General features: G+C 45.3%; 2 protein-coding genes across 5 annotated transcripts in view; both read left to right on the top strand.

Annotated features, from left to right (window-relative positions):
- Window positions 1-218: 218 nt before the first annotated feature.
- Window positions 219-6,106, top strand: LOC310821851 (pyrin domain-containing protein 1-like). Of its 4 annotated transcripts, XM_083694109.1 has the most exons (4): window positions 219-301; window positions 592-622; window positions 1,195-1,457; window positions 5,756-6,106. In XM_083694109.1, the coding sequence occupies exons 3-4, from the start codon at window positions 1,196-1,198 to the stop codon at window positions 5,908-5,910; spliced, it is 417 nt and encodes a 138-aa protein (XP_083550235.1). In that variant the 5' UTR covers window positions 219-301; window positions 592-622; window position 1,195; the 3' UTR covers window positions 5,911-6,106. The 4 variants fall into 4 exon arrangements, with proteins under 4 accessions (XP_083550235.1, XP_083550236.1, XP_083550234.1 ...); XM_083694110.1 differs by lacking the exon at window positions 219-301 and having other exon boundaries at window positions 492-622; window positions 5,759-6,106; XM_083694108.1 differs by lacking the exon at window positions 219-301 and having other exon boundaries at window positions 492-622.
- A 372-nt stretch (window positions 6,107-6,478) lies between these two features.
- Window positions 6,479-12,258, top strand: part of gpr108 (G protein-coupled receptor 108) — a 10,374-nt gene continuing 4,594 nt past the window's right edge. The window contains exons 1-10 of the mRNA XM_083694093.1: window positions 6,479-6,697; window positions 7,628-7,744; window positions 8,291-8,341; window positions 8,485-8,579; window positions 8,731-8,813; window positions 10,565-10,773; window positions 10,861-10,917; window positions 11,456-11,557; window positions 11,715-11,848; window positions 12,083-12,158. Coding sequence (XP_083550219.1) covers window positions 6,605-6,697; window positions 7,628-7,744; window positions 8,291-8,341; window positions 8,485-8,579; window positions 8,731-8,813; window positions 10,565-10,773; window positions 10,861-10,917; window positions 11,456-11,557; window positions 11,715-11,848; window positions 12,083-12,158 — 1,017 coding nt within the window. The 5' untranslated portion in view covers window positions 6,479-6,604. The remainder of the gene's footprint in view (window positions 6,698-7,627; window positions 7,745-8,290; window positions 8,342-8,484; window positions 8,580-8,730; window positions 8,814-10,564; window positions 10,774-10,860; window positions 10,918-11,455; window positions 11,558-11,714; window positions 11,849-12,082; window positions 12,159-12,258) is intronic.

Here is a 12,258-nt window from a genome sequence, read left to right as displayed (position 1 = left end):
TAGCAGACGCCTTTAGCCAAAGCGACTTACAACAAGTACATTTGTCTAAGTAAGTGAATTATCACATACTATGTCAACAAGGTAGCCTGGAGGTTAGAGAGGCTGGCCAGCAATCGGAAGGTTGCTGGTTGATTGCATGGCAAATAAACAGTCTTTCTTTTTTTCTAACCAGGTACGGTGTACAGGTCATCGCAACCAAAGCATAAGGACCCATACGGTCCATAGTGTCTGTTTTTGTTGTCTTAGGAGACATTCTAAACAAATAATGAAGCCTCAAAACACAACAATTACTTTTTAAAAGGTAATGCTGCTATTATGGAATGTAATATGTATAATGTAAATATGAGCCCTAGTGTGTGTGTGTGTGTGTGTGTGTGTGTGTGTGTGTGTGTGTGTGTGTGTGTGTACTTTCTACCCATAATTTACCGCCTATTTCTCTAATGTTAGCCATATCTTGGTCTTGTCTAAGGTTTGAAAACAAGAAGCGAAATGTGAAACATACAAGCGGATGTTAAACATTCCTTACGTGAAAACGAAAGTAACCACGTTTTGCATGTATGTATTTGCCTATTGTTTGCTTTTTTACATCAGTCGACCCATTCCATACATCTGGGTGAAAAAGGTAAGACTTGTTGGCACATAATATACGTTATATGTTAATCTGTGTGTACGCGATGTGAGTGGCATTCAAAGTTTTTTCCGATTATGTGAAAGAACCGAACAGCGAGTGGACTTTGCCGCCGAGCACACAGTGCGTCCTAATCCACCATAATTCGACCTATTCCATCCAGATTTGGTTATGGCTGTGCCTCTACCTAAAAGTATATATATTTACCATGATTCCAACGGATTTTTACTTGCTATTACGCGTTTCTCGCATCCTATAAGACTGCACATATCACGTACATAATGTATGTATATGGTTATACATTTGACGTGTGCTTTGAATTTGCTTTGAAGCTTGCTTTTGGGGACTGACTATTCTATTGGTTCCATAGAAGGCCTACTGCGCTAAACTAAATCAAAAGCTGCTTAAGTATTTGAAAGTATTTGATCCAGGTCTGATATGGACATATTGATAATTTACATTATTGACCCTTGTATTGAATGTATGTCCCTTGGTGTTTCCAGCTTGCCTAACTTTGATAGACTATAATGTTTCTCACCACCTGCTCTACTGCTCCGTGTCTGTAGAATGGCAGCTACCTCAGTCCTGCTGCAGGATACTCTGGATGACCTGTACTCCAAAGAGCTGAAGAGTTTTAAGGGGCACCTGACTCGCGGTGTGCCCGGCTTTGAGCCCATCCCCAGGGGCCATCTGGAGACCGCTGATGTGCAGGACACCGTGGATATGATGGTGCAGGCCTACCAGGATGAAAATGCTGTGAAGATCACTTTGAAGATTCTGATCCTGATAAGGCGAAATGATCTTGTGGAGAAGTTAAATAAACACAGTGGTAAGACAGCAGCTTATGAAACTGGTTTAGAGATACAGTTTATCTACAGCGCCGTCCATGAGTTTTGGAAAGAGGAAGCATTTTGTCTTCTTTCAGCTCTACACTTCCAACAGTTTGGATTTTAAATCAAACGGTTGATTAGATTAAAGAGATTCCCAGCTTTAGTTTAATTTAATCTTCCAAATCTTCTTCTGAAAGAATGTGTCGGAGCCACATGTATATGGGAGAGACTCATCTGGCTTGCAGGTATCCGAAAATCATACTTTATGGGGCAAAAACTATTCATTTGACACAAATAATGAAATAAATGCAATTTTGTTTTTAACTTTAGTATGGGCCTACCCCTTGATTGTATAATCGTAAACACATGAAATTTTACTCAAAACACATTTCAGTATATTTCTGGTCAGTCCATAATTCATATGGTCTGAAAATATAATTTATTTTGCCCATAAAAGGTGCTTAATGCAACTATCCTGAACCTGGAAAAAACATGGGACTTAAACATAGTCCTGCTATTACGATAGCAATAATAATGATCATTTTTAGTCCATATGAACTGTGGACTGACAAGAAATATATATATACTTAAAAAAATAAAATAAAAGGTTTTCCAACAAAATGTAGTTTTAAGGCCATCTCTCTGTCTTAGCCCGTTTCCCTGTAGACCCTCCTGCCAATCCCCCGACTCCCTCTGGACAGAACTTCATCAAAAAACATAGAGGGGAGCTGGAGAATCGCATGGGGGAGTTGCAGCCTGTACTTCTCAAGCTCCAGAAATGCAATGTGCTGAGTGACCTGGAGAGAGACAAGGTGGACGCCATGGACAGACAGGTCCAGAGGAACAAGGCTCTGCTGGGCATGGTGCTAAACAAAGGGAGCCGGGCACAGGAACAGTTCTACCAGGCACTAAAAGATGCCGATCCTTACTTAGTGGAAGACCTGGAGGGACAGCCTTAAAGGATTACCCTGAAGGCCTTTGCGTCACGTGTGCGACTAGAACGCGGTTCGCGCTGCGCAACACTGTCGCAAGCGCTCTGTAATTCATACTCCAGCTTAGCCTACGCGCAGCCTGTGTGCAGTGGTGTCATTAACACTGCATTTGACTGTCTGTGCCGACGAACTTCATCGACCAGTCTCTCCTGAAATTGGTTCATTTCACCGTCTTGAATTGAACGAATGATGAATTCAATCTTCAATGATGCTAGCAAGCTACCGATAGCTACTTGCTACTCGATGAACTATGAACTTTGCCTTTTTAACCCCTGGTTGCGTTGTTGTCGATGAAGTATGAATTCGCCTTAATGGTGTGTAAAGTCTTCTAACCATAGTTGTAACCATAGATACAGTAACACTGTTGTTCCATCCTCACCCATGACCACACCCCTCTGACCAGCCTCTGACCACACCCCTCTGACTAGCCTCTGACCAGCCTCTGACCACACCCCTCTGACTAGCCTCTGACCAGCCTCTGACCACACCTCTCTGACCAGCCTCTGACCACACCCCTCTGACCAGCCTCTGACCACACCCCTCTGACCGGCCTCTGACCACACCTCTCTGACCACACCCCTCTGACCAGCCTCTGACCACACCTCTCTGACCAGCCTCTGACCACACCCCTCTGACCACACCTCTCTGACCACACCTCTCTGACCACACCTCTCTGGTCAGCCTGGACTCTGAAGTCAACTCTGGTGAACTATCCAACCAAGAGGGTATTGATCAGAGAGGGTATTGATCAGAGAGGCTATTGATCAGGGAGGGTATTGATCAGAGAGGGTATTGATCAGAGAGGGTATTGATCAGGGAGGGTATTGATCAGGGAGGGTATTGATCAGAGAGGGTATTGATCAGAGGGTATTGATCAGAAAGGGTATTTATCAGAGAGGGTATTGATCAGGGAGGGTATTGATCAGGGGGAATGGGGTACCTCTTTTTTACAGGTGCACTGGATGCACTCAACAAGATCAGGGACAACGTTATATTTGTTATATTAAGGGATGCTTTTATTATATATATATATATTCTTGTTTTTCATTTTTTATACATTTTCAGAACTGTCGCCCTTTTTTTCATTAGTTTGATGTTGTATGGCTAAATTTGTACATAAAGCTGGAAAAAGTTTATTTTTTTAATGGGTTTTGATTTCAGGCTGTACGACAAATATAGTAACTATTTCAAAGGGGTATGATGACTTTCAGAATAAATAGGATGCAGTATGAACAGTATGAGCAGCATATGAGCTGTATAGGCAGTGCAGTATGAACCACATATGACGGTTTTTATAATTGCATTTATCAAATCATTCCCATGTCATTTTTAGAGTCTGGCTACTCTGAATGTTTTATCTCACCCATAAGCCTATGCCACTGGCTGCCTGTTTGCTGTCTGTCAGCCCCTACTTTGTGACAGATGCACTGTGAAAACTTGAAATAAATAAGACTGATGATTGACATGTATCCAACTTTCACTTATTTAATGCCACTGTCAGTGATGGCCTATTTTCAGTATTTTCAAATAGGCTAATGAAATATACCCCTTGCATATGGTGAATATGACTTCTACATTCCATTTTACATGTATGCCATTTAGCAGACGCCTTTAGCCAAAGCGACTTACAACAAGTACATTTGTCTAAGTAAGTGAATTATCACATACTATGTCGACAAGGTAGCCTGGAGGTTAGAGAGGCTGGCCAGCAATCGGAAGGTTGCTGGTTGATTGCATGGCAAATAAACAGTCTTTCTTTTTTTCTAACCAGGTACGGTGTACAGGTCATCGCAACCAAAGCATAAGGACCCATACGGTCCATAGTGTCTGTTTTTGTTGTCTTAGGAGACATTCTAAACAAATAATGAAGCCTCAAAACACAACAATTACTTTTTAAAAGGTAATGCTGCTATTATGGAATGTAATATGTATAATGTAAATATGAGCCCTAGTGTGTGTGTGTGTGTGTGTGTGTGTGTGTGTGTGTGTGTGTGTGTGTGTGTGTGTGTGTGTGTGTGTGTGTGTGTGTGTGTGTGTGTGTGTGTGTGTGTGTGTGTGTGTGTGTTGCTTTAAATTGACCAGTTGGCTATATAGCATTGGTTGATGGCTACTTGTCCAGCTTGGATGACTGCACTCTAAATTTGAACTATATTGTCATAAACCTTTTGGGAAAATGTGTCTCTCATTTTGTCTTTTTTTTCTTTTGTCAATTACTATAATTCATTGTATCAATTACTTTCTACCCATAATTTACCGCCTATTTCTCTAATGCCATATCTTGGTCTTGTCTAAGGTTTGAAAACAAGAAGTGAAATGTGAAACATACAAGCGGATGTTAAACATTCCTTACGTGAAAACGAAAGTAACCACGTTTTGCATGTATGTATTTGCCTATTGTTTGCTTTTTTACATCAGTCGACCCATTCCATACATCTGGGTGAAAAAGGTAAGACTTGTTGGCACATAATGTACGTTATATGTTAATCTGTGTGTACGCGATGTGAGTGGCATTCAAAGTTTTTTCCGATTATGTGAAAGAACCGAACAGCGAGTGGACTTTGCCGCCGAGCACACAGTGCGTCCTAATCCACCATAATTCGACCTATTCCATCCAGACTTGGTTATGGCTGTGCCTCTACCTAAAAGTATATATATTTACCATGATTCAAACGGACTTTTACTTGCTATTACGCGTTTCTCGCATCCTATAAGACTGCACATATCACGTACATAATGTATGTATATGGTTATACATTTGACGTGTGCTTTGAATTTGCTTTGAAGCTTGCTTTTGGGGACTGACTATTCTATTGGTTCCATAGAAGGCCTACTGCGCTAAACTAAATCAAAAGCTGCTTAAGTATTTGAAAGTATTTTATCCAGGTCTGATATGGACATATTGATAATTTACATTATTGACCCTTGTATTGAATGTATGTCCCTTGGTGTTTCCAGCTTGCCTAACTTTGATAGACTATAATGTTTCTCACCACCTGCTCTACTGCTCCGTGTCTGTAGAATGGCGGCTACCTCAGTCCTGCTGCTGAATACTCTGGATGACCTGCGCCCCAGCGAGCTGGAGAGATTTCAGTGGCACCTGATTGGCGGTGTGCCCGGCTTTGAGCCCATCCCCAAGGGCCGTCTGGAGAAGGCTAATGTGCAGGACACCGTGGATATGATGGTGCAGGCCTACCTAGATGAAAATGCTGTGAAGATCACTTTGAAGATTCTGATCCAGATAAGGCGAAATGATCTTGTGGAGAAGTTAAATAAACACAATGGTAAGACAGCAGCTTATGAAAAAGCAGCTGCTGATGGAGGCGTGGTCTCCTCTTCCACTCAAGCTGTGACATCGTCGTCCCATCAGCCCACCAACTCAGCCCAGAACGGAGGCAAAATCGTAGCCCCTGTGTTCAGTGGCACCCACTTTAATGGTGATGTTAACATGACCTTCAATTAGGGCCGTCAGCAGGGATGGAGTTGAAGGATGTTGGGGACCGGCCAGCCGGGCTAACCACACTGCAAAATGTACGGCTACATAACTGTGACTATTCAGTTATGACTGCTTTTCTTTTCTTTACTATCTACTATCCTCACCAAGTCAATTTCCTGTATGTGCAAATATACGTGGCCAAATAAAAGAATTCTGATTCTGATTCTAACAATGGTTGTTGTCCGTTTAATCTGATTCTCTCTGATTCTCCCTCTCTTTGGTTAGCTGGAAACGCACATATCTTTGCAAACAACACCTAACCATCATTTTCTTGCTTAAGGCTACAATAGCATGTTGTCCTTGGAATGATTCCTATTTTAAGCAGTTCTAAGTGTGCTGGTTGATATGATGCATACATGGATACCAGGTACAGTAAGCTACAGGTGGATAAATGTGATACATGTAGTGACATACATACTCTGATCTACTGTTTTTACCTCTGTGGCTTCACCCTCCCTGCGCTAGGGGGCGCTGTCGCGCTGTGGGCGCTGGTTACTCTGCTGGTGACGTGTAAGTTGTGATGGGACCAGGAAGTATGGTCTACTAGGGAAGCAGAAGAGTTTTGGAAAAAAATATAATATTTCTCGCCAGCTACTTAGTGATCTAAACTACACACAACTGTATATCAGTAGTAAGCCAACTGGCTAGTTTGTTAGCGACCATGGCCCGGCCCCGATGTGTAGGTCTAGACGTTTTTCTACTGGTACTCATGTTGGTCTTTTGTGAAGCAAGAATACACAAACTCGCCCTAAAGGTAAGACAGTTACCTAAGATCGCTACCTAATTTATATAGATAGATAGATAGATAGATAGATAGATAGATAGATAGATAGATAGGTACTTTATTGATCCCCAAGGGGAAATGAAGGCGTTACAGCAGCTCACATCACAAACAACAACAACAAAATAAAGTGACAATAGCGGAATTAAAAATAGACATCAGAAACAGTCTACACAGTAAGAACAGTCCAGTATGATTTAACATCCCCCAGCCTGAGTCTGATCCCCCGATCGAGGCAGCCGGAGGAGCAGTTGGACATTCTTACTGCGGCGGGCAGAAAACATGTCCTATAGCGCTCCTATGTATCTCGTACTATCTCATACCTAGTATATCGTTAGCGTGATCCTTTTCTAATGTCGTCTTTCGCTCGTTAGTTTATTTGCCAGCACTTGGGCGGCAATACGTGTGAGATCGGAGTGATGTCACTTGTTTGTCAAGTCCGAAAATGTGACTTGACCAGCCCATTTCAGCTAAGCTAATAATGCTAGCTCAGCTGATCACGTCTTAGCTGGCTACGCTCGCCAGGCAGGCTCGATGGCTCCGTCAGCGGATTTATGCTGTCATTTCTGCAGTTCAACTCGTTGCTGAAATGGTTAAAAGGTGTGACATGATAAAAGGCAGAATTGGGTCAGGGTTAAACACATGGAGGGGCATGGCCCGTGCTGTCGGGCAGAGCTGGCGTCACTCACGATGTCAAACTGGAATCATGTTCGAGTGCCTCGCAGACATTCCTACACTGAAGTCGTCACACTTGCATAAGGCATGTCTCCTCACCCCTCTCCCCCCCCCTCTGGCCGACCCCTGTACCCTCTGTTCCTTCCTCTCTTTCTCTCCCTCCCTCTCCCTCTCCGTCTCTCTCCCTCTCCGTCTCTCTTTTTCTCTCTCTCTCTCTCTCTCTCTCAGAACGACACCCGTTTTGTCATCCATCTCAACACCTTTGGTTTCTATGCCAACGGAACGCTGGATGTCAACGTGCTCTCCCTACGTTTGCCTGAAAATGTCGACTACAGCAAAAATCCGGTGAGAACAGTCGTGTGTCTGTGTCTCTGTGTGTATCTCAGTGTGTGTGTGTGTGTGTGTGTGTGTGTGTGTGTGTGTCTCAGTGTGTGTGTGTGTGTGTCTCAGTGTGTGTGTTTGTGTGTGTGTGTCTCAGTGTTTGTGTGTGTGTGTGTCTCAGTGTTTGTGTGTGTGTGTCTCAGTGTGTGTGTGTGTGTGTGTGTGTGTGTGTGTGTCTCAGTGTGTGTGTGTGTGTGTGTGTCTCAGTGTTTGTGTGTGTGTGTCTCAGTGTTTGTGTGTGTGTGTCTCAGTGTTTGTGTGTGTGTGTCTCAGTGTGTGTGTGTGTGTCTCAGTGTGTGTGTGTGTGTGTGTGTCTCAGTGTGTGCACGGTAGCCTATATTGGTGTGCATGTGGCTTTAGTTCTTAGCCACTGTACTTCTCTAGTCTTGTCTTTTGTGGCACAATGTCCTCTATGTGGATTAACTTCTTTTAAAAAACTATTTCCTTGAAATCATACTATTATTTCAAATTCTAGGATCGATATCCTACTAATTATTATTACTATTCTAGGTTGGGTTCAGTCTGTCCAAGTCTCGCGTCAACGGAGTCCTGTCCTACACAGTGAGTAGACCAAGACAAGAGTGTGTGTGTGTGTGTGTGTGTGTGTGTGTGTGTGTGGGGGGGGGGGGGGGGTGATACCAAGATAAGACTTGCGTGACAGGTTGTGGTCATGTGTCCGATATGTTGTGGAATGTTTTCCCCAGGCGGATGAAACGGACACATGTCCTCTCACGTTCAAAAGCAAACCGGCCAACAGCGAGCCCCAAATCCTGTTCATCATTGATGTCAACAATCTCAGGTGTGTGTGTGCATGTGTTATATTTGCAGTTGTGCTATGTGTGTGTGTGAGAGTGTGTGTATTTACAAACGTAACTCTTGCATTAACTGTGCGTGTGTGTGTGTGTCTGTGCGTGCATGCGTGCCCGTGTCCCTGTGTCCATCTTCTGTAGTGTCAATGTAAGATCGTTCGGGGACCAGGACAGCACTCTGACTGCAAAGCTGAAGAAAGAAGAAGAGCCTCCTAAAGACAAAGGTCAGTCCTGTTACCCAACTGATTCCTGACCAGTTTCACTAAGTTCACAGTCACACCTGCACTGTTACCCAACTGATTCCTGACTAGTTGATTCACTAAGTTCACAGACCTACCTGCACTGTTACCCAACTGATTCCTGACTAGTTGATTCACTAAGTTCACAGACCTACCTGCACTGTTACCCAACTGATTCCTGACTAGTTGATTCACTAAGTTCACAGACCTACCTGCACTGTTACCCAACTGATTCCTGACCAGTTTCATACGTGTTTGCCTGCTAAGGATGCTAAGCTAACGATGGACACTCTGGTTGGTCTGCCGTAACAGCTGACCTCCGGTCAGTGCCAGATTTCTGCATTAGGCTCACAGTAGGGTGTCTCAATCAGGCTCACGGTAGGCTGTCTCAATCAGGCTCACGGTAGGCTGTCTCAATCAGGCTCATGGGTAGGCTGTCTCAATCAGGCTCACGGGTAGGCTGTCTCAATCAGGCTCACGGGTAGGCTGTCTCAATCAGGCTCACGGGTAGGCTGTCTCAATCAGGCTCACGGTAGGCTGTCTCAATCAGGCTCATGGGTAGGCTGTCTCAATCAGGCTCACGGGTAGGCTGTCTCAATCAGGCTCACGGGTAGGCTGTCTCAATCAGGCTCACGGTAGGCTGTCTCAATCAGGCTCACGGTAGGCTGTCTCAATCAGGCTCATGGGTAGGCTGTCTCAATCAGGCTCACGGGTAGGCTGTCTCAATCAGGCTCACGGGTAGGCTGTCTCAATCAGGCTCACGGGTAGGCTGTCTCAATCAGGCTCACGGGTAGGCTGTCTCAATCAGGCTCACGGGTAGGCTGTCTCAATCAGGCTCACGATAGGTAGGCTGTCTCAATCAGGCTCACGGTAGGTAGGCTGTCTCAATCAGGCTCACCGGTAGGTAGGCTGTCTCAATCAGGCTCACCGGTAGGTAGGCTGTCTCAATCAGGCTCACCGGTAGGTAGGCTGTCTCAATCAGGCTCACCGGTAGGCTGTCTCAATCAGGCTCACGGTAGGCTGTCTCAATCAGGCTCACGGTAGGCTGTCTCAATCAGGCTCACGGTAGGCTGTCTCAATCAGGCTCACGGGTAGGCTGTCTCAATCAGGCTCACGGGTAGGCTGTCTCAATCAGGCTCACGGGTAGGCTGTCTCAATCAGGCTCACGGGTAGGCTGTCTCAATCAGGCTCACGGGTAGGCTGTCTCAATCAGGCTCACGGGTAGGCTGTCTCAATCAGGCTCACGGGTAGGCTGTCTCAATCAGGCTCACGGTAGGTAGGCTGTCTCAATCAGGCTCACGGTAGGTAGGCTGTCTCAATCAGGCTCACCGGTAGGTAGGCTGTCTCAATCAGGCTCACCGGTAGGCTGTCTCAATCAGGCTCACCGGTAGGCTGTCTCAATCAGGCTCACGGTAGGCTGTCTCAATCAGGCTCACGGTAGGCTGTCTCAATCAGGCTCACGGTAGGCTGTCTCAATCAGGCTCACGGGTAGGCTGTCTCAATCAGGCTCACGGTAGGCTGTCTCAATCAGGCTCACGGTAGGCTGTCTCAATCAGGCTCACGGTAGGCTGTCTCAATCAGGCTCACGGTAGGCTGTCTCAATCAGGCTCACGGTAGGTAGGCTGTCTCAATCAGGCTCACGGGTAGGCTGTCTCAATCAGGCTCACGGTAGGCTGTCTCAATCAGGCTCACGGTAGGCTGTCTCAATCAGGCTCACGGTAGGCTGTCTCAATCAGGCTCCAGGAGGAGGAGAGATACAGGAGACGCTGCCGCCCCGGCTGCTCCGGCGGGGGACAAGGTAGAAACACCGGAGGTGAAGGAAGCAGAGGATAAACCAGAGGATAAACCAGAGGATAAACCAGAGGATAAACCAGAGGATAAACCAAAGCAGGAAACCGTGGTACTGTCCACGAAAGTGGAGGAGACTCTTCAAACAACCGGCCAAGTAAGATTACTTGAGGGTTTAAAAAATCTCGTGTGTGTGTGAGAGTGTGTGTGTGAGAGACCTGACCTGACCTGTATTTGCCTCCAGGTCGGGAAGATTGACAAGCTGGATCTGCAGAACACCAACGGCTCCTACAGCTTCAGTGTGAGTCCACAAACCTTCATACAACATTGTACATAACCTTCATACAACATTGTACATAACCTTCATACAACATTGTACATATTACAACATTTTACAAACCTTCATACAATATTGTACATAACCTTCATACAACATTGTAAACCATACAACATTTTACATAACCTTCATACAACATTTCACAAACCAATCAATCAAATATATTTGTATACCACTTTTTACATAGAAAATGTCACAAAGTGCTTCACAACAAAAACAATACTAAACAATATAAAAAATTAATCCAATACAAACACTATGATCGAACCAAACCATAGACTCCCCAAACAGCAAGCCAAGGAAAAAACTCAGGGCACAGTGGCAAGGAAAAACTCCCTGGGAGGAAGAAACCTTGACTTGTAATAAAAGTGAATAAAGCCATTTACTTTGAAGACATTGGCTAGTGTTTCCAGTATGGTTTCTATGGGTACACAACTCCCAGTATGAATATTGACGTCTACCCTGGAATGACAGCTGAGTGCGGTTGCTTCCTCACCCACAGTTCCGCCTGGGGATCGGCTCTCTGGCCGAAGGCTTGTACATCCTCAACTTCCACTACTGTGAGAACCTGCAGCCGGCTGTGGACCACCCCTACTCTCTCACTGTAAGTGTGTGTGTGTGTGTGTGTACTGTTAGGTTACAGAGAAGAACCCAGGTGGTTGTATGTGTGTGTGTGCAGTTAACCTGTGTTGTATAGGTGGAGGTAACATAGAAGAAGAATTCAGGTGTGTGTGTGTGTGTGTGTGTGTGTGTGTGTGTAGGTGGAGGTAACAGAGAAGAACCCAGGAGGTTACCTGTCTGCAGCAGAGATCCCTCTCCCTCGCCTCTACATCTGTATGGCAGCAGTCTTCTTCACCGCAGCCGTGATCTGGGTCTACACACTCATGAAACATAGGTACGTACACACACACACACACACACACACACACACTCTCTCCTGTACCAGCCATGTCATCCACATACACACGAAACACAGCTACACACACACACACACACACACACACACACACACACACTCTCCTGTACCAGCCATGTCATCCACACACACACACACACACACACACACACACACAGGTAACATCACAGGTAACAACAGCAGGAGTAAACCCACGTCCTCTCTGGTCCACAGGTACAGTGTGTTTAAGATTCACTGGCTGATGGCGGCGCTGGCTTTCACCAAGTCCATCTCCCTGGTCTTCCACAGCGTGAGTACGCCCACCTTACATACATGTGCCTGGCCCACCTTACATACATGTGCCTGGCCCACCTTACATACATGTGCTGGGGCCCACCTTACATACATGT

This window comes from Argentina silus (genome assembly GCF_951799395.1).
Source record: "Argentina silus genome assembly, chromosome: 22".
NCBI classification, from domain to species: domain Eukaryota; kingdom Metazoa; phylum Chordata; class Actinopteri; order Argentiniformes; family Argentinidae; genus Argentina; species Argentina silus.
The sequence above is the reverse complement of the archived record's forward strand: the minus strand, read 5'-3'. Positions and strand labels throughout refer to the sequence as shown.